At 58.4% G+C, this 19,048-nt stretch overlaps 5 protein-coding genes across 8 annotated transcripts in view; 2 read left to right on the top strand and 3 right to left on the bottom strand.

Annotated features, from left to right (window-relative positions):
- CPSF7 (cleavage and polyadenylation specific factor 7) overlaps window positions 1-7,256 on the top strand; it is a 7,971-nt gene extending 715 nt beyond the window's left edge. Inside the window, exons 2-10 of one of the 3 annotated variants that reach the window (XM_057377381.1) lie at window positions 196-316; window positions 2,651-2,869; window positions 3,330-3,433; window positions 3,679-3,824; window positions 5,042-5,444; window positions 5,519-5,637; window positions 5,713-5,878; window positions 5,972-6,145; window positions 6,226-7,256. In XM_057377381.1, coding sequence (XP_057233364.1) covers window positions 263-316; window positions 2,651-2,869; window positions 3,330-3,433; window positions 3,679-3,824; window positions 5,042-5,444; window positions 5,519-5,637; window positions 5,713-5,878; window positions 5,972-6,140 — 1,380 coding nt within the window. In that variant the 5' untranslated portion in view covers window positions 196-262 and the 3' untranslated portion in view covers window positions 6,141-6,145; window positions 6,226-7,256. Of the gene's footprint in view, window positions 1-6; window positions 317-2,650; window positions 2,870-3,329; window positions 3,434-3,678; window positions 3,825-5,041; window positions 5,445-5,518; window positions 5,638-5,712; window positions 5,879-5,971; window positions 6,146-6,222 lie in introns of those variants that run through there. The other 2 variants (XM_057377380.1, XM_057377379.1) reach the window with 2 other exon arrangements.
- A 187-nt stretch (window positions 7,257-7,443) lies between these two features.
- Window positions 7,444-9,375, bottom strand: TMEM216 (transmembrane protein 216). Its single transcript, XM_057377390.1, has 6 exons — window positions 9,312-9,375; window positions 8,786-9,163; window positions 8,508-8,609; window positions 8,334-8,426; window positions 7,945-8,146; window positions 7,444-7,856 (listed from the first exon to the last, which is right to left on the bottom strand). Exons 2-6 carry the CDS (start codon window positions 8,796-8,798, stop codon window positions 7,841-7,843), a joined length of 426 nt encoding a protein of 141 aa, XP_057233373.1. The 5' UTR covers window positions 8,799-9,163; window positions 9,312-9,375; the 3' UTR covers window positions 7,444-7,840.
- TMEM138 (transmembrane protein 138) lies at window positions 9,361-11,716 on the bottom strand. The gene is made up of 5 exons (XM_057377387.1): window positions 11,637-11,716; window positions 10,631-10,852; window positions 10,387-10,558; window positions 9,570-9,645; window positions 9,361-9,486 (listed from the first exon to the last, which is right to left on the bottom strand). Exons 2-5 carry the CDS (start codon window positions 10,756-10,758, stop codon window positions 9,374-9,376), a joined length of 489 nt encoding a protein of 162 aa, XP_057233370.1. The 5' UTR covers window positions 10,759-10,852; window positions 11,637-11,716; the 3' UTR covers window positions 9,361-9,373.
- Window positions 11,067-14,125, top strand: LOC130580105 (lysosomal membrane ascorbate-dependent ferrireductase CYB561A3). 2 transcript variants are annotated; one of them, XM_057377386.1, is made up of 6 exons: window positions 11,067-11,146; window positions 12,644-12,849; window positions 12,912-13,120; window positions 13,198-13,352; window positions 13,605-13,761; window positions 13,858-14,125. In XM_057377386.1, the coding sequence occupies exons 2-6, from the start codon at window positions 12,660-12,662 to the stop codon at window positions 13,879-13,881; spliced, it is 735 nt and encodes a 244-aa protein (XP_057233369.1). In that variant the 5' UTR covers window positions 11,067-11,146; window positions 12,644-12,659; the 3' UTR covers window positions 13,882-14,125. The 2 variants fall into 2 exon arrangements, with proteins under 2 accessions (XP_057233369.1, XP_057233368.1); XM_057377385.1 differs by lacking the exon at window positions 11,067-11,146 and adding an exon at window positions 11,748-11,851.
- A 565-nt stretch (window positions 14,126-14,690) lies between these two features.
- On the bottom strand, window positions 14,691-18,932 carry TKFC (triokinase and FMN cyclase). Its single transcript, XM_057377391.1, has 18 exons — window positions 18,855-18,932; window positions 18,185-18,231; window positions 17,910-18,099; window positions 17,725-17,835; window positions 17,460-17,641; window positions 17,311-17,389; window positions 17,125-17,214; window positions 16,977-17,011; window positions 16,806-16,890; window positions 16,642-16,731; window positions 16,442-16,558; window positions 16,154-16,273; window positions 15,933-16,070; window positions 15,578-15,684; window positions 15,403-15,506; window positions 15,292-15,325; window positions 15,104-15,193; window positions 14,691-15,018 (listed from the first exon to the last, which is right to left on the bottom strand). The coding sequence occupies exons 2-18, from the start codon at window positions 18,188-18,190 to the stop codon at window positions 14,860-14,862; spliced, it is 1,737 nt and encodes a 578-aa protein (XP_057233374.1). The 5' UTR covers window positions 18,191-18,231; window positions 18,855-18,932; the 3' UTR covers window positions 14,691-14,859.
- Window positions 18,933-19,048: the final 116 nt, after the last annotated feature.

Consider the following 19,048-nt stretch of genomic DNA (forward strand, 5'->3'; position numbering starts at 1 on the left):
AGAAGGAATTTAAGATAGCACAGGGTTTTGGAGGGACACAGGGACTTGGAGGGAAGATGGGATTTAGGGCAACACAGGGATTTAGGGGGACATGGATTTGAGAGGAAAATGGGATTTGGGGGACACGGGGGATTTGGGGGAACACCCCCAGGATGTCCCCAGGGCTTCAGTGACCCCCTGCCCCTCCCTTCCCAGAGCACCTCCCGTGTCCCAGCTCCGCCCGGTCCCAGCCCGGGCTCCTGCTTTTCCCGGCTCTGGAAATATGTCCGAGGGAGTGGATCTGATTGACATCTACGCCGACGAGGAGTTCACCCAGGTGAGGGGTGGGATGGGGGTGCAGAATCCCCCCCTTTTTTTTGGAAGAGATTCCAGTGTCCTGCAGCTCATCCCAGTGGAAGATGCAGCTGGTGTGGCTGGGAAAAGGGAAGGATCATTCCTGGTCATTCCCAGATTCTGGTGGCTGCCACTCCAGCTGTGGTTAAAAGTTTTCCTGTGGGTTGTGACACATGGCTGGTTACAGGATATTTGGGATTTAAGGGTTTAGCTGCGTCCCGGTTGGAAAAATGAGAAATCCCAGCTGGAAGAGGCACTTCCAGGGAATCACACTGTAAGGGCATACTGAGAGCCAAATCCATGGGATCACCCAGCCTGGGAGCTGTGTGGGGACYGCTTGTCCCATCCCAGGAATATCTGGGATTCATAGGAGGAAATGGTGAAGAAAGGGGATGTTGGAGAAGCAAATTTTAGGGAGTTCGTGGATCTGGGAGAGCAAATGTGAAGGCAGATGTTGGAAAATAAAAACTATCATGGAAAGCAGTTGGCAAGAGGAAAAGTCATGGAAACTGGAAGCCAAGCACCTGGAGGAAGGAATCACTGTGGAGAAAGGAATTCCTATGAGCTCCTGGAGGGATGAAGAGGAGATTGTTGGTTATTGGATGAGAATATCCCATGGAATCTCCCGGGAAGACCAAGTGGATGGAGGATTCTCAAAGCTGGAATGATGATTCAGGCCAACGACTCCAGCATCATGCTCCCTTCGGGATGTATRGCAGGAGGAAATGTGGAATTAATCCGTGTCAGGATCAAAGCAGTGGGAAAGTGTTGTGGTGTCCCTGTGGCACTCCAGGGATGCCACTGTAATTCCAAATCCCACAATCCCACGTGGTGATTCCCACTAATAATGCCCAGCTTCATCCCTGTGCAGCTCAGCTCAGCAGGCATGGATTGGGAGCTGGAGAATCCCTAAAATCTCCCGAGTTGAAGCTTCTCTAAGTAACAGAACTAATGGATTCCAAAGGATTCYTCCTCTAGCCCCTCCTTCCTATTTTTGGTCTTGACTTTCTGAAACTTCCAGCCTTGGGCTGTGTCCAAAGACTCCTGGTGGAGGTGGGAGTGTGGGAGTTGGATTAAACAAACACTTGAGCTTTCATGGGAATGAACACAAAACTACAGGTCCTTCTTCAAATACTTCTTTTATCAGGTCCGTGGAAAGATACAGAAGCAAAAGTTCAGGAAGAGGGAAAATGATTGGAGTTTTGGATTTCCATGATCTTTGGAAAGATGTGCACTGAGCATCCTTCCCTGTCCCACTCCCCGTGGGATGTTTGCAATTCCCTGACCCTCAGACTGTCTCCAGTACAAAACATTGTCCAAACTGCCTGGAATTTAAAATTTGGGAGCAGAACATCTGGTTTTTATGGCCTGCCAGCTCCTATGGGACAGATCCTCACAGAGTGATTTTGTGGGATGTAACTCTCGGCAAAATCTTGGCAAGGAATTGGGATCCATAGTAAACAGCACTCACTGGACGTTCCAAATTAATTATAGCCCAGGACAGAGTGGGAACTGGGAGGTAGATCTATGACATGCTGGAATTCCCAGCTCTAGAACTTCCTTAGCTTCCTGTGYCAAGAGGAGGAATGAGACATGTGGGAGCTCCTATGCTAAAAAGGGCTTTTTTTCCAGAAAATGAGTGAGCTTGGGGTGCTGGGCACAGTTTGAGGGGGATGTGCAATTCCCAAGTTGAAATTTTGGGAAGTGTGTGTTGCTAAGGAGTGAGAGGCTCATCCCTGTTTTCCAGCATTTGGTTTTCCAGCACTGAACTCTTGCCTTCCAAAGTGGGAATTTCTCCCTGGTGGCTTCCCAGARAAGCGACTGAGTCTTGCCCTGTTGTTTGGGGTCCCAGTGGGCTGGTCCTTGGAATGTGCTGGAGCTAAGAGGGGGTTTAGACGGGATATTGGGAAATATTTCTTCCCTGTGAGGATGGTAARGCACTGGAATGGATTTCCCAGGGAAGCTGTGSCTGCCTCGTCCCTRTAAGTGTTCCRGGCCAAGCGGACAGGGAGCAACCTGGGATAGTGGAAKGTGTYCCTGTCCATGGCAGGATGTGGAATGAGATGATTCTTAGGGWMCTTATTCCAACCCAAACYATTCCATGATTCCATGAAAGCAGGGCCTGTCACCCTGTGTTTAGGGATTACCCAGGTGAGGGGGTGGCTGTAATCCCAACTGTGCACTGACCCAAACCAAGTGATTTGGGCCTTAAACCTTTGGACTCGACTTGGAAATTCCACTTGGGAATTGGAACARCAGATTTGGAAATAGCAAAGAAGGCTTCCCAAGCAGGGATCTCACAGCATTTTCCCAGCAGGACCCGGAGTTCAGTAATGCTGACCAGATGGATCTGTACGATGACGTGTTAGCAGCCAGCTCCCAGCCCCAGGAAAAGCGTTCCAGCAGCTCGGARGCGCCTCTGGAGACCCGTCAGGAGCCATCTCCCAAACCCAACAGCAAACCCCCAGCAATCCTGTACACMTACAGCGGGCTCCGGAACAAGAGGGCCGCTGTCTACGTCGGGAGCTTCTCTTGGGTAAGTTCACATTCCTGGGAAATTTGGGAACCTGGGTAACTCCCAAGGGGCTGCTGGGCTCTCTCAGGGAGCTGCAGGGGTTTGGAGGGGGGTGCTCCTTCTCAGTCCACGTTGTCCTGGTGCTCTGAGATGGACTGTGATCTGGGCTTGGCYTTGTGATCCTCAGGGTAAAGGGATTTGTATGCCTGAGGAGTTTCTGGGCTGGGGTATCTGCTGGTGCCCCTTCAGAGCTGTGACTTCGGGGGCTGCTCCTGAGTCACCTTTTCCTGTGCATAGATRCAGGGACAGTTTTAAGAAGGCTCCATCTTGTATGGAGAACGGGGAGACCTCTGATACCCATTCCCAAGGCTTATTCCGGATGATTTTAAGCTCCCTGAAAGAGTCTGGGGGTGACATGCCTCAGGTGCATGGGGGACACTGGGAAGAGACATGGATATCAGCCTGTTCCCTGTCCCCTCAGTGGACAACTGACCAGCAGCTGATCCAGACCATCCGCTCCGTCGGAGTCTACGACGTGGTGGAGCTGAAATTCGCGGAGAACCGAGCCAATGGCCAATCCAAGGGGTGAGAGCTGCTGGGATTTGGGGTGGGAATGGCAGGAGCCAGGCCCTCGCTGTCACATCCATTGTTTTGTGGAGGGTGAGGGAGCAGCCGGCGCTTTTCCTGCTTGGCACAGGGGATTCATGGAGAGTCCCAAAGAGCATGGAAAAGTGAGGAGGGGCCATGGAACACTGGGATGGGATCAGGAGGAGAGTCCTGAGGGGTCTCTGCAGCGGGTTCAGGGCTGAACCTCCCTCTCTTCCATGCAGGTATGCGGAGGTGGTGGTTGCCTCTGAGAACTCAGTCCATAAACTCCTGGAGCTGCTTCCCGGGAAGATCCTGAATGGAGACAAGGTGGAGGTGAGGCTGGCGACCCGGCAGAACCTGTCACAGTTCGAGGCTCAGGCTCGCAAACGTGAGTGCGGCACCGGCATGACACGGGCGGGGGGTTCCACCTCACACACATCCCAGATCCCCTGAATCAGCTGCCAGGCCCAGCTYAGCGAGCCCTTGGGATGGGGGGAGACCCTGCCAGGAGCGTCTGGGGGTTGTTTTTCCCATTCCTGAGCCGGATTAGCTCCTGACCCGAGTCTTTATGATCCCCTTTTAGGTGCTCCCACACTGCGAAGATCCCTCGTAGCCTCCTCCTCCTCCTCTCCAAACTGAATGGGCTTAAGCTCTTCAGGCTCTCAGCATAGCTAAGACCCTCCATATCTATTAGTAGCTCCTCTCTGGATCTGCTCCAGAATTTTTCCATCCCTGCGGAGGTAAGGTGCCCAACACTGGAGGAATATTCCAGCTGGGGCCTGGCCRTGGGCGTCCCTCAGTGGCGATACGTGGTCCTGGCCTCACTCCGCAGCGATGCGACGGGATCTGCAGGGATTGTCCTGGCAGGAGCGTGTCCAAGGTGGTCTTGGCCAGCTCTGGTCATTGTACATCCTTTGGCATGTTTTGTGCAAGGAAAACCCCCTTTCCCAGCCGAGTTGCTTCAATCCCTTCCTCCAGCTCCAGTGCCYAAGGGGATCAGCTGCTTGACTTAGGCTGTGTCCCAACTTGCCCTGGAGTTTTGGTGGAGCAGGGAGTGTTCCCTGGGACCAGTTCTGGCTGCCTCCAGGGCACAGCAGAGGTCCTGTGCACCCTTTGTCACCGCTGGGAGCCGTGGCTCCTGTTACACCCCTCCTGTCTCATCCTTGAAGCCAACTTGGATRGAGCAAGGCTTCTTATCCCTCTTGGAATGCTGAGTTTTCCTTCCTCCAGCAGCAGCTCCATTGCTGTCAGCATTTGGGTTCTGTCCCCTTGTGTTCCTCCACGCTTAGGCCTTTCCAAATCCTTGTGTAGATCTCAGGTTCTCTGGGTCGCTGGATGCCTTTGGGGATCTCTTACCATTCCTTGTGGCTTCTGGTTCCTATCTCTGTGACCTGCCTGTCCCCAGGGCACCGTGCGGGGTCTTGCTGTAGAGCTGGGCCCCTCTTGGAAAAACACATGGAAGCAGAGGCAATGTGTGGCTGGAYGGATCTTTCTCTGGGCACCTCCAGCCCTCTGGGGGTGGGAGGAAGAGGAGGAGCAGGAGTTCTCAGAGACCTGGACACCCTCCAGCTGCACCTCACCACTCTTTCCCCGTGCCAATTCCAGGTGTGCCACCACGGGCCCACTCCCGGGATTCCGTGGATGCGGTGGACGGCCGGGCTACACCGACGGAGAATGCGCTGCCCCCCGCCCGCCTGGAGAAGCCCCCCTCAGTCCTGCCCTTCTTCAGCCGCCCCCCCGCACTGCCCCTCATGGGGCTGCCCCCTCCTCCCATGCCCCCTCCGCCTCCCCTCTCCTCTGCTTTTGGAGTCCCTCCGCCTCCTCCTGGAATTCCCTACCAGCACCTGCTGCCCCCACCACGGCTGCCCCCACCCCTGGCTGTGCCCCCGCCGGGGGCCGTGCCCCCCGCCCTGCACCTCAATCCCGCCTTCTTCCCGCCGCCCACCGCTGCCCTGGGACCCCCTCCGGATACCTACGGCAAAGCCATGGCTCCCTACAACCACAGCAGGTGAGCCAAGYGGTAACACGGGGTGGAATGCTCGGGAGGATCCCGCTGACCCATCTTTCGCCCTGTGCCGACAGCCGGGAGCTGGGCCCACCAATCCCGGCTGTGAGCGAAGGGGAGTTTGAGGAGATCATGAACCGCAACCGCGCCATTTCCAGCAGTGCCATTTCCAAGGCGGTGTCCGGCGCCAGCGCAGGTACTTCCCGTGTCCCTCCGTGTCCCCCATCCTGGGAGGGATTCCTGCTCCTGACACCCTGCTCTGCTCCCCCAGGGGATTACAGCAATGCCATCGAGACGCTGCTCACAGCCATCGCCGTCATCAAGCAGTCGCGCGTGGCCAACGACGAGCGGTGCCGCGTCCTCCTCTCTTCCCTCAAGGATTGCCTGCATGGAATTGAGGCCAAATCCTACAGCAGCAGCTCCAGCAGCAGCTCCAGGTATCCAGGTACCCCCCTGGATCCAGAGAACGGGATCCTCCCCACAGGTGAATGACTAAAAAGTCACTCTTTGGGTTCTGACTCTTCCCAAAGGAAAAGGCATCGATCCCGGGAGCGCTCTCCCAGCCGGTCTCGTGAGAGCAGCCGGCGGCACCGCGATCTGCTGCACAGCGACGATCGGCACGAGGAGTATTTCCAGGAGCGGAGCCGGGAGCACGAGCGGCATCGGGACAGGGACAGAGACAGGGACCGGCACCACTGAGACAGGTGGGAGACTCAGGAATCCGCTGGAGGTGTGAGGGATGAGGGAAGGGTGCGCTGACCGTTCCTCTCCTGTCTCCCAGCAGGAATTTGGCAGGAAGTGGTTTTTAATGGACTTGTATCTCCTCACCTCGACCAGGACGCCGTGCCCGAGGCTGCTCCGCCCCATCCCGGCCCCTTCCCTGCCACTCCCAGCCCTCTCCAGGCGGGACCCCCGCCCACACCTCGTGGCCTTGGGAATCCCCCCACCGCTGCTGCTGCTTCCTGGGGCCATCCCACTCTGCTCCATGGACACTCGGACCCAAAGAGAAATGGTGCTTTTATTCCATGGAGGGAGGTTTGTGAGCCCTTCCCAGTSTGGAAGGGAACGGAGGGGACAAAGCCCTCCCCGTGCAGCTTGGGGGCTTAAGAGATGCACAGCTCCCAATCCCAGGATCAGGAGCCATGTGCCGTCCTCTGGATTGCTTGGGGACACTCCTGTCCCCATCACCCTGGCGGGACAGTGTACCATGCTCCTCCTTTGCCCCCTCACCCTCCAGGAGCTGGGGAAAAGGGGCTGGAGCTGGGCCAGGGGTCACCCTCTCCTCTATCCCAACATTCCCCACAGCAGCATTCCCACCCAAAGAACAGCTCCAGCCTCTCCCACAGAACCTTCCTTGTTTTAGAGGAAGCAGAAGAGGCAGGGCAGGCTGTGACCCGCTCATGTCCCCTCATGTCCCCTCAGGATCCCGAGCAGGAGAGGGAGAGCCCAGGAGGGTCAGGATGAGTCAGGACACACCGGGTGACTTTCAGGGCTGGAATCACCCCCGGGTGGGAAAACCCAGGCCCTGGGAGTCTTTTTAAGTTGAAGTAACCCAAATTCAGGAAAAACCACCCCAATTTTCCCAAGCCCCACGAGGTGGGAGCACTCACCAGGAGAGCTCTGGGTTTTTTTTACTTACCACCACAGATTTTTAGTTTCTTTCCAAATAGTGGAGGGGGGCAAAAGTTGCCCCCAAATTGCAGAGCAAATCCCTGGAAGCCCCGGCGAGGTGCCGCCCCTCCTGCTCGCAGTGATTAGATTTGTCTTTGGATAGGTTGGAATTGTGTAATAAACTCAGATGACGTCAGTCTTTTATATAGCACTTCTGTTGCCTTTCTACGGTGGGATTTGGGATAATGAGGGAAGGGGAGGGATTTGGGGACACCTCTGCGCCTGTTGTCCCTTACCCTTGTCCTCCTCCAACGGGCTCCTGTGCTTCCCAAACCAGCTGTGAGGTGCTGGAAGCACCTGAGCATTTCCAGGAGGACCCACATTCCCTGGCACCAGGTAAAAATAAATATTTATTGGAAAATAGTGAATTATTCTGGAAGGTCGTAGAAAAAAATAAGGATTCATCATACCTTGAGCTAGCTCAAGCTCTGAGGAGTGAGTCCAGTGGAAAGTGGGAAAGGTGAGAGCAATGTATCCAGGTTGGGAGTATGTCAAGTGGGAAGTGGAAAAACGGAGGGACGAGTCCATGTGGCAGCAGGTTCCTGGTGAGGTGGGAAGCGGGAAAAATGGGTGGGATGTGTCCACGTGGAAGTGACAAAGGTGGAAGGGATGTGTCCAGGTGGCAGCAGGTGAAATGCAGAGTGGGAAATGTGGGATTCTCCCCCTTCCTGGGGCTGGGGAGCAGAGCTGGCACAGGTGAAGCTTCCCTGTGTCCCTGTGCCGTGTCCTCAGTAGGGATCCATGCTGTGGAAAAGGACAGACAGGGATGTATGGGTGCCAAACCAACCTGGCAGCTCCCACGCCGGGTTCCCCAGCTCCCRGGATGCGGCACCTGGAGAAGGAGAGCAGCGCCAGGAGGCTCAGGAGCAGCTCCAGGCCGTAGAAGAGGAGCAGGATGGCGCTCAGGAATGCTTCCAGGCGCAGGGAATATGTTTGGAGCAGCAGGTAGTACACGGCCAGCACAGCTGCTGGCACTGTAAGTGCCAGGCTAAGGGACAGCGGCACCTTCCGCTGGCACAGGTTCCCCTTGGAGCCTGTRGAACACAGGGTGGGGRTCAGATCATGGAAATAATGGAGGGTTTTGGGTGGGGAGGGAAATTAAAAGTCCCATTCCCATGGGCAGTGACACCTTCCACTGTCCCAGGTTATCCAGGGATGGACTTTGGGGGTGTACCAGGATTCTGAACTCCCGGTGGAGCCTCTGGAATTCGAGAGACTTACCAAAGAAGATGCGTGTGGCCTCAATGCCGAGGTAGAGGAGGAGCAGCACCACGTCCAGCACCAAGTTGGAAACGGGATAGGGCAGGAGCAGCACTGCAAGAGAAGCACCRTACTCCAGCACATCCCTGCCCATGCTGAAGGGATCAAGGAAGAGTTCTGGAGCAAAGGACTCACCTTTGTACACAAACACGAACGCTTCCAAGAGAAAATACGTGGCACTGTACCAGCCGTTGAGAAAGAGCAGGACCTGCAGCGGAGTGGAGGAGCGATGGCGGCCTGAGGGGACACGGGGCGGCCATGAGGGGGGAGCACGGAGCGGGCACGGTAGCGCGGCCCCCCGAGCCCCGCAGTGCCTTGGCCGCCCCCCAGCCCCGTTCCCAGCGGCGCCCCCATCCCGGATCCCTCCCGGATCCCTCSGCTCTCTCCCGTTTCCCGCGCGGTCCCGCTCCCACCCCTGGGCGCCATCTTCCATCTCCATGGGAACCGCCGCCGCCGCGCTCGCCCGCCTGGGGGCGCTGAGGGAGAGGGCGCCGAGCGCGCGGGCGGAGCCGCTCTATCCTCCCACCATGGTCTGGCGGCGCGCGCTCCGCCGYTCTACCCGCACCTCTCTATGGTTGGCGGACTGATCGCTCAGTCGCGGGTTCGCGTCCCCCGTCCTCCAAATCCATCCACTGGGATAAGAATCCCACACTGGAAGATGGGAATATCCGCGTTTAATCCGCGTTTTATCCGCGTTTTGCRGCTGCAAGCGCAGCGCTGAGCTGGGTTACAATGTAAAGCTATTGGGAGTACAGCCGTGACACCGGGTGGGCACAAACACCCAGCAGCCTCTAGAAAACACATCAGATTTATTCCTTTATGGTTTCCAAAAACATTCCAGTCCCAACCAAGGCRTTGGTGCTGAAATGCAGGGACACCCCACAAGCTTCACACTGATTCCCAAAATCCCAAGGGCTGGTCCCCAGAGAGAGGACGAACCAGAGCCAACTCCAACAGAGTCTGTGGGGTGCAAGGAGACGTCAGAGGGTGCTGGAAATAAATCAGCCACGGAAATGGGCAAATTCCTTGCGGAGCCAGAGTGAATCCTGGTAGAAGAGGGGGTCTCCCAGGTGCACAGCTGTCCGCTTGTAGAAGTAGCAGTAGAGCACAGCCGCTGCAGGGAATTTTGGGATAAGAGAGGGCCCCTTGCACCCCCAAAAAGGTGCAGGATCCCACCCTGATCCCGGGAGTCCTTACCCAGCCTCTGGAAAACGAACAGGGTCTGGAGGCCTTCGGTCCAGATGAAGCGGCCAGAGTCGCGCCAGCGCAGGTTCTGAGGGGGTTRGAAAGCTGGGAATAACCCCTGGGGCAGTTTTGGGGAGCACCCCCAGAACTCTCATCCCACTCCCAAGGTTCTGAGCAGGATGCATGCACATSAAGCCATACATGCATATATAACACCTGGAAAAGCCAGGCAAGCCCCCTACCCCAAAGGTTAAGCAGCTCAGAGGATTTAGGCATTGAGCTGGGACCTATTCCGGCTTCAGACGGCAGATCCCTGCAAATCCCTGCAAATCCCCTTCCCGGACAGCGTGGGCAGCACCAGAGCAGCCACAGCAGCTCCCAGASCCCACAACATCCCCTGTGCTCCAGGACAGCAGGATGGGGGCAACTTCAGGAGGTGTCCTGGGGATGGGAACTGCTCCATTGGGAAGGGGCCAAGAAGGAGTTTATTTGGGAAAGGAAAGGGGAAGGTGCTGCCAGATCCAGGAGCCTGGACAGCATTTGAAGCTGTGAGAAGGAAAACCCAGAAAAACCAAATGCTGCTAGCACAGGCTTTCCCTGAGGAAAGGGGATTTTCTAATGGGTCACGGCCCTTAGGGAATGAGCTGGGATGGGGCTGGGATCAGGCAAAACCCTTCCAGCCCTATGCCAGCCATGGAGTCATGGAATGGGAYACCTTCCATGGGACATCTCCTAGTGGGAGATGGTGATAAAGGACTGTGAGAAGCTGAGGATCATGGAAAAATAAATCCCTTGGGAAAATCCAACAGCTGTGCCCACCCCATCCTACCATAATCCAGACATGGAAGGAGATGCTGAGCGCCAGGTAGGCTGCAGAGAGCAGGATGGTTCCCTTGAATTTATGGAAAAGGAGGTTGACCAACCCCGCCTGGAAAACGTAGGTGTTGAAGAACATGAGGAAGAYGATGATGACATTGAAGACGATGGCGATGTCCTGGATGCTGCCAGAAAAACAGAAGGATTGTGGGATTCTGGATATCCTGGAGCTGCTGCCCCACCTCCCTGACACTCACATGAAGAGCACGAGCTGCACGGCCGGAGCTGTGCGGAGCAGCTCTGAGAAGGAGTTCACAAAGAGGTCATAGGAAAGCAGGACAAACTGCATGAACAGCACCAGGCTGTAGTTGCTGGGCTGGAGCATCTTCCTTCCTGGGACTTGGAGCCCTCAGCCCTGGCATTCCAAATGGATCATGGTGCTAGCGGTGCTCAGCAGGGTCTCTCCCGACATCCTGGACCTGGAGAGAGAMCACAGGGATTGGGATGGATCCCAGAAACCAGTAAAACCCAACAAGCTGTGTCCTCTCTCTCCTCCCCAGTTCCGTCTCTTCTTTCTCTCTCAAATTCACCCCAATCCCCACGCGAGGAAATCCAGAAATGAGGGAGACGTGCAGCCCCGAGGGGCAGTCCAAGCAGGTTATTCCTGGTCCCAGTTCATGGGCAGTTCTGAGCAGGTTTGAACATGTCCCACTCCAGGCACGGGGAGTGGAGTGAGAGAGGAGACAAACAGGAATTTTTGGACACGGGAGCAGGTACAGACCTCGTGGGATGCATATCCCACGGGAACAGGTCCCCCCGGGGTCATCCTGGCTGGAGAGGGAGGGAGAGAACAAGGATTCCCCGTCTCCTGGCAGGAGAAGGGCGGTGCTGGGGGTTGAACTCCCCGAGGAGGGAGACATGGAGATGGATGGGGGAAATGGGCTGGAAAGGGATGGAAAGTGGCTGGAAATGGTGGGAAAGGGGCTAGATATGGGGGGAAGAGCTAATCATAGAGAAAGGTATTGGATAGGGGGATTAACGGATCACGTCTTTCCCGTCCCAGACCCCGCGTCACTCCCCCGCTTCCCACTGCCCCAAGCCGCCACTGCGGAGCCCCCGTGTCCCCTCTCGCCGCCCTGTCCCCGACACCCACCCCGCTCCCGAGGCCGCCCTCCCGGCATCCCCAAACACCCTGGGTGCCGGGGGTCCCGGTCCCGCGCATTCCGGTGGGTCCCCGCCGCGWCCCCCGCCCCGGGCGCTCACCCGCCACCGCCATCTTGGTCTCCATGGCAACAGCCGCCGGGGCCGGAAGTGATGGTGGAAGTGGAGGCTGGAGGACACGCGGGGGCCGCTCTGGCCGCCGCTCATCTCGGTGGCAGCACATTCGGGCGGGCGGGGAAACCATAGAGATGAGCGGGCAGAGCGGCGGCCGCCAAGATGGCGGCGCCCAGTGACGAGGAGGGGGCGGTGGGGCCCAGGTACTGCCCCAGGATTGGGGAGGGCGGGGGGCGGCTCCGGCATCGGGAGGGGCTGAGGGACCTCGTGGTTTGCGTTTTGGGTAGCGTCAGGACCGGGTTTAGCGAGGCTGTGGAGCCACGTGTTCCCAGATTTCGGGGAGCCGTGGCACCCAGTATCCCAGATTTGGGAGATCCATGAGTCYCAGATTTTGGGGAACCATAAGGCCATGTGTTTCCGTCCCTTTCTTGTCTCTGTGTCCCGTGGGACAGTTGATTTGAGTGTGTCAGGACCTTCCCCGCCCCCGCAGGGCACAGAAATACCCATTTCTGGGTGCACACGCAAATCACATGCAAATCAGGTGCAAATGAGCACGGCTGGGCTCTTGGCAGGGGGACAGTGACAAGTGACACTGGGAGCCCCTCGCTGCCATTCCCTAGGGGTCTGTGCCCTGGAATTAAGCTCTGCATGTCCTTTTGCTGATCTCCTCCCCAGTGCAGGGCACAGCTGGACTCTGGTTATGCCCTCGGGGTTCMCAGTTCCCCTTTCCATGGTTCCTTCTGGAGATACCAGAGACCCCCAACACCCTCCTCAGTAATCCCCAGGTGCCACCATCCTGAATCCATCCCTGCCACCATTCCCAGGCTGGGAAGCAGCTRGGCCACCATCCTTGGCTGGGAAGCAGCTCCACCCACGCCACCTTTCCGAGGAGCAGCTGGGCCCCCACCACCCTATTGGGGCTCCCAGTTCCCCTTTCCTCAGCTCCTCCCCAGGACCACATCCGCAGCCTGAGCCGGCTCCTTGCTCGCCCGCAGGTGCCACCAGCACACCATGGACCTGCTGGATGTGCCCTTCCTGCCCTTCTGCGCCTTTCTGGGAACGCTGGGATTGCTCTGCGTGGCCATGGTGGGCACCTGGTGCCAGCACTGGCGCGGGGGCTTTTCCCTGGATGGCAGCTCCCGGACGTTCAACTGGCACCCAGTGCTGATGGTGACGGGATTGGTGGTGCTCTACGGCGCAGGTGAGCACAGGGATTGCAGGGATCCCAACACAGCTCCTTCCTGACTTTTTTCCCCCTTACAGCCGCCCTGGTTTACCGCGTTCCCAACACCTGGAGCGGCCCCAAGCTCCCCTGGAAGTTGCTGCACGGCAGTTTGGCTTTGGGAGCATTCGTCCTGACCGTGCTGGGGCTGGCAGCTGTGTTCAGCTTCCATAATTCCCAAGGGACACCCAACATGTACTCCCTGCACAGCTGGATGGGGCTGGGAACTGTCCTGCTCTTCTCCTGCCAGGTGGGAACCACATCCCCCCAGATCCCCCAAACCCTCTGGCATTGCAGGTTTTCCACTCTCACCTTCTCTTCCCGCAGTGGGCAGCGGGTTTTGGAGCGTTCCTGCTTCCCTGGGCTCCTGCCTGGCTCCGGGTGCTCTACAAACCTGTCCATGTTTTCTTTGGCTCCACCATCCTCATGTTGTCAGTGGCTTCCTGTGTGTCAGGAATCAACGAGAAGCTTTTCTTCAGCCTGTGAGAGTTGGGGGGGGCTTGGGAAGATCCCTCACAGGGAAGGGGGGCTTGGGGAGAACCTTCACAGGGATGGGGGTGCTCAGGATGTGGATTTGGGCTGGATTTGGGAGTGACCAGCTCAAAGCAAAGGGAACTGAGTGCTTCCTCCCTCAGGTGTGTGGTTCCCCACACACTTCCCTTGCAGGATTTGAGGGGGTTTAGGGARAGGCTGGATGCATCCAGGAAATTCYCAACCCTTCTTCCCCACTCCAGGAAAAATGAGACCACGGCATACAAGCTCCTGCCTTCCGAGGCCGTGTTTGCCAACACCCTGGGGCTCCTCATCCTCCTCTTTGGGGTGCTGGTGGTGGGTGCCCTGGCCAGGCCCAGCTGGAAGCGCCCAGATTCCAACTGCCCRGACTCCCGCCAGGTATGGGACACGCTGGATGGATGTGGGGAGCTGAACTGCACAGTCTGGAAGGTGGGGAAGGATTGAGGGATCCGTGCTCATCGCTGTCTCCCACAGCCCCTGCTCTCYGCCGAGCGCTGATCCCTGGGATTGCCCAGCATTCCCAAGCTGTGTCCTTGTGCCTCCACGTGCCAGCTCCTGCCTGGATCTCAGCCCATGCCAAACGCCAGCGCTTCCCAGTGCCATCCCTCAGCACCACAGCTGGAGCTGCCAGAGCCTGGCTGGAGCAAAGAGGAGAATCCGTATCACTTGCACTTGAGAGGATCCGGCTCAGGATGGAGCCACTCAGGGACCTCACAGACATGGAATAAAACATTGGCTTCTGCAGSGCTCCAGCACTCGAATCCCTGGGGACAAGGGAGGGTTTGGGAGCTGGGGTGGGAGAGGTGGGAGCTTGGGAGCATGTCCTGACCAAGCCAAGCTTTCCCTTACAAGGACTTGTCCTGGTTGGCTCCTTGGGGACACAGCACAGCTCCCTGTGGTCACCCCACGGGATTTGGGATCACACTCTGCCCCATCACTGCTTCTCCTTTCCCAGAATCCCTCCCAGACCCCGTGCCCAGAGCCATGTGAGCCATGTGGTTTCCCCTCCACACCCTGGGTTTCCTTCCTCCCCCAAAGTCACAGGATCCCTTKTCCCATCTCCCTTCCCAGCCTGGAGCGATGGGGGGCACCCTCACACCCCCAAATCCCACTGTTCCACACCTCCGAACCAGTATGGGAGACACAGAGGTTTTTTGGGATACACGCCTGTCATCAGGGTGGGGACACAGAGTTATTGAGATACAGGTTCCTGCCACCATGGTGGACACAGAGGGTTATTGGGTTCCTGCCACCATGGTGGACACAGAGGGTTATTGGGTTCCTGCCACCATGGTGGACACAGAGGGTTATTGGGGACCATACCCAAAGGTTTATTGGGATACAGGTCCTTGAAGAAACACAGAGGGTTATTGGGATACACCTCCCTGTCACATACAGGGACACGAAGGTTTATTGGGATACACATCTCTGTCACTACAAGGGGACGCAGATTTTTTGGGATACACATCCCTGTCATTACTGGGCATCCCGAAGTCCTTCCAGCACTGCTCTCAGCACGGCTGCCACCGCCACRGCCCCGGGATCGGGCTGTTCCAGCCGGGATGAGCGGATGTAGCTGGCTCTGCCTGCCCCAGCTTCCATGTGCCTGGTGGCCTCTGCTGCTGCCTCTGCGCTCTGCCAGGGAAAACAGTGTTTTCCAGGATAACAGCAGGGATTCCCATCCRATTTTCCCACCATCCTGACTGCCAGCTCTCCATACCTGGACAGCAGCYGCCAGCACCTGGAGCGGGTCAGCACTGGGACTGCGCAGGGACTGCAGAGCCTGTGCAGCTGCACACAGCGAATCCAGCTGGGARAAGCACGAATTAGGCAGGGAGGCAGTGCAGGGGAAACTCCCTGGCATTGCCCTGGAAGCCTTYGTGGCTCCTGGGCTCTCCCAGCACTCACCATTGTCCGATCTCCTGGCGCAGCTCCTCCGTACCTGTGTGGAATGCAAAGAAATTCAGGGGGGATTGGGATTTTTGAAGGAATTTGGATTCCACAGACCCCGGCACTGACCTCTGCATGGCCTCAATCCCAGCRTCCATGGCGTCAGCCCATGCCGGGAAATCGCTGCGGCCCCGCAGGCTCTGGGCGGCCGCCGTCAGGAAGAGCCCGTAGAGCTTTGGGAACACTGTCAGTCTCATCTTGGGAACACTGCTGGGTGTGTCCCCCCATTCCCATTCCCACTTACCACTCCAGAGGAGCCTCCCATCTGCTCCAGCAACACATCAGCCAGGGAGGAGAGGAGCTGGGCTGGCACGGCTGGAGGCGGCCGAGAATGCATCCATTCCTGGATGGCTGCAGGAACAGAAGGGAGAACAGGATGGGGGTGGCCCTGTCACTCACGGGGACAAACAGGGACAGCCCTCAATTCCATGGGGAAGCTGTGCCTGGATGCAGAGACCTTCCAGGACACAGTTAGAGGAAGGGGCACCCCAGGGTTCCTAAATCCCAAGAAGGGATGTCCTGGGGAACTCCCCACTCCCGGGAGGTRCCATTGGGGTACCATTCCCCACAATTCCCTGGATAACATCCCACACACCCACCTTGAGCTGCCCGAGCGTGCGTGTGGCCACAGTCCCCATCACCTGCTCCCCGATCCAGCTCGTTGAGCTTATCCTGAATACCCAGCAAGGTGCTGCACACCCGCTGCAGGACCCGCTCCACCCGCGCCGTGCCGGGCCCTGCRGACAGGAGATGCATCTCTGCACATTCCCACGGGAAACTCAGGCATGGGAGGGGGTGACAAGGGACAGGRGMTCTGTACCAGTTCCWGTCTCATYCTGCAGCTTCCTGGGTCCCTCTGTAGGCGCTGGCACCTCCTCTCTCCGGGTGGTCGCTGGTCCTGCAGGAACGTTGGGCCACGCCATGGCCGTGGTCTTGGCATCTGGAAGAGCCAGAGCTGTGTGACGCCTCGGATCCCATTGGATCCTCACTGGCACATTCAGCAGCCAGAAATTCCACTGCCAGACATCCCACTGACCTTGTGTCCTGACACCCAGCACCTGGAGACCCCAGGCCCCAATCCCAGGCCACATTCCCATCAGGAACTTACCGATCAGCTCCACCAGCTTCTCATCCACCAGCATGAGGGTGAGGGACACTCCGGCCATTTCCAGTGCTGTCATGAAGGATCCCACCAAGGCCCGGGCGATGCGGATCCCTCGGCTCTCTGCAGGATCCAGGAGCGAGGTGAGAGCATTCCAGAGTGGCTGGAGACAGGGAACGAGGCCCCAAGCTCCCCACCATACTCACCCAGGCAGCGCACAGCAGCTCCGGCCACAATTCCCAGCTCCAGGCAGGACAATCCACCCAGGTTGTTCACCACGAGCACCACGGAGGATCCTGCAGGATGGGGGACAGGAKGAGGTTGGGATCTGGGGGATTTGGGGGAACACGGGGGGGTCTGGGGGCCTCACCAGGCTTCAGGGACAAGTGAGAAGCATTGGATGGATCCGTCATGTGCTCCAGCATTGTCTCCACGGCCTTATCCGCTGGCAGCACCTGAAGGGGATATGGAGCAGGGGAAGAGCAGAGTGGGAATAGGGGGAAGCTGGGATGGGGAGGAAACAGCAGGATTCCCCTGTCACCTTCATCCTGCGCACTCCAGCCTCGCCGTGGATCCCTGTGGAGACAGGGCTGTGTCATATCCCAGTCCTGGTGACGCCTCCCTATGGGGGCCAGGGACATTTGGACCCTCCAGGAATCTGAAGGAAACACGGAGGGGCCACTCCTCACCCAACCCCAGCTCCATCTCATCCTCAGCCAGCTGGAACGAGGGCTTGGATCCTGGGATACTGCAGGGAGACAGGCTGAGMCCCAGGGTACCTGTGTGSGTGGGAATGCTCCATTAAACCTGGSGGGATTTCGKGATTTGGGGCTRGGGGACRCAGGACAGCATTCCCATRGRACAACACAACACACCCATGGCCTTGGCAGCCGCCGTCACCTTCTCCACGATCTCATTCAAGCTTGCGCCTGCCTCKGCCAGAGCTCCCGCCACCTGTCCCRGACAGAGCAGGTGAGCAACCTCCCAAAAWTCCCAAAATCCCCAGARAGGGTCCCAGCAGCACCTTGTGGATGAGGATGGTGCCGCAGATCCCGCGGCGCCCGGCTTTTCCTGGCGTAGCGAAGGCACAGTCGTCGCCCACCACCACCATCTGCACGTCGGCCCCCTCAGCCCGCGCCCRCTCCAGGGCCATCCCGAAATTCAGCCGGTCCCCAGTGTAGTTCTTCACAATCAGGAGGATCCCCGCTGTGGGATGGACACAGAGACAACGGGAATGACACAGCACCGGAGGGGGAAACCCCAAAATTACACCGCAGTGTGTTCCCAACCTGCTCCAGCCTGTGCCACTGCCCKGATGGCTGCAAGGACACTGCCCACGGACGGTGATGCGAACACATTTCCAGCCACCACTCCAGTCAGCATTCCCTTCCCGACATAGCCTGTGGAGTGGGAAGAGGGCTCGGCACCGTGTCCATGGGTGGAGGGTTCAGGTGGGGCAGGGGAGGGGTCTCACCTGCGTGGGCGGGCTCATGGCCGGACCCCCCTCCGGACAGCAGGGCCACACGGCCACGGATGGCCGGCAGGTCACCCCGMAGGACCACCCGGTGTCCCTGGAGCAGCCGGAGGCCGGGGTTGCAGGCCACCAGTCCCGCCACAGCATCGTCAGCACAGCCAGACACCGCGTTCACCAGTTTTTTGGGGATCTGGAGGGAAAATGGAGAGCGGTGGGTCGGGAAARGGAGGAATGCCAACCCCACAGGAATGATAACCCCCCTGCTCCRGGCTCACCTCCATGGGAGCAGTGCGCAGCACTCAGATCTGAAGATAGAACCTGTCTGGAAAGAGGGCAAGGTCCAGGCTAGAAGGGACAGCGGTCCGGAGAGCGGGGGCAGGACGGGGGAGGGTTGGGATAGGATGGGAGTGTCTGGTGGGAAAGGAGGACTGGCGTCGGTGTTGTACCCAAATGGGGAACCCTGCCAAGCAGGGAGTCCCTTTTGGAATGGGAAACCAGGATGGGACACTACCCCCTCCAAGGAGCCGGGACCTCCTTCTGGGATGGGGCACCAGGATGGGTCCACCCTAAATCGGGACCTCTTCTTGGGATGAGAGAGGACCAGGACCACCCCTCTGCCCCCTCCCCCCAAAAGAGGGACCCCCTTTGGGTGGGAAATCASGATGGTACCACCCCCAAACAGAGACCTCTCTTTCTTTGTGATGAGGGGACCCCCACCTTCAGGGATCTTCCCTCAGCGCAGGCCCTGGATGGATCCACACACACACCCCASAGTGCGGACCCCTCACCCCGGGTTTGAGGGGGCTCAGAGCTGCAGGGGAGTAGGGAGAGAGCTACACCCTTCCAAGCGGGACCCTCCCCTCGGGATAGGGCGCAGGATCAGGGTGGGATCACCGCGGATGCCGTGGGTTTTGGGGGAGACCCCCCGCGCATCTCCCTCCACACCTGCGCTCCGCGGGGCGCGCCAGCAGCCCCTCTCGTCTGCACCCACGGTCCTCCCAGCGGGCCAGAGCGGCCCCTCTCGTCTGCTCCCATGGTCCTCCCAGCSGGCCAGAGCGGCCTCTCTCGTCTGCTCCMCACRGTCCTCCAAKTGAGCTAGAGCGGCCCSTCTCGTCTGCTCCTCCCGCGTCCTCTCAGCG

This window comes from Malurus melanocephalus, unplaced genomic scaffold, assembly GCF_030028575.1.
Source record: "Malurus melanocephalus ecotype Western Australia unplaced genomic scaffold, MMel_1.1 scaffold_310, whole genome shotgun sequence".
NCBI classification, from domain to species: domain Eukaryota; kingdom Metazoa; phylum Chordata; class Aves; order Passeriformes; family Maluridae; genus Malurus; species Malurus melanocephalus.

Excerpts from the sequence above, each read along its gene's own strand:
- TMEM216 (XM_057377390.1), bottom strand. Across the intron at positions 8,427-8,507 it reads GTTCGTGTTTGTGTACAAAG|TGCTGCTCCTGCCCTATCCC; the intron begins GTGAGTCCTTTG and ends CTTCTCTTGCAG.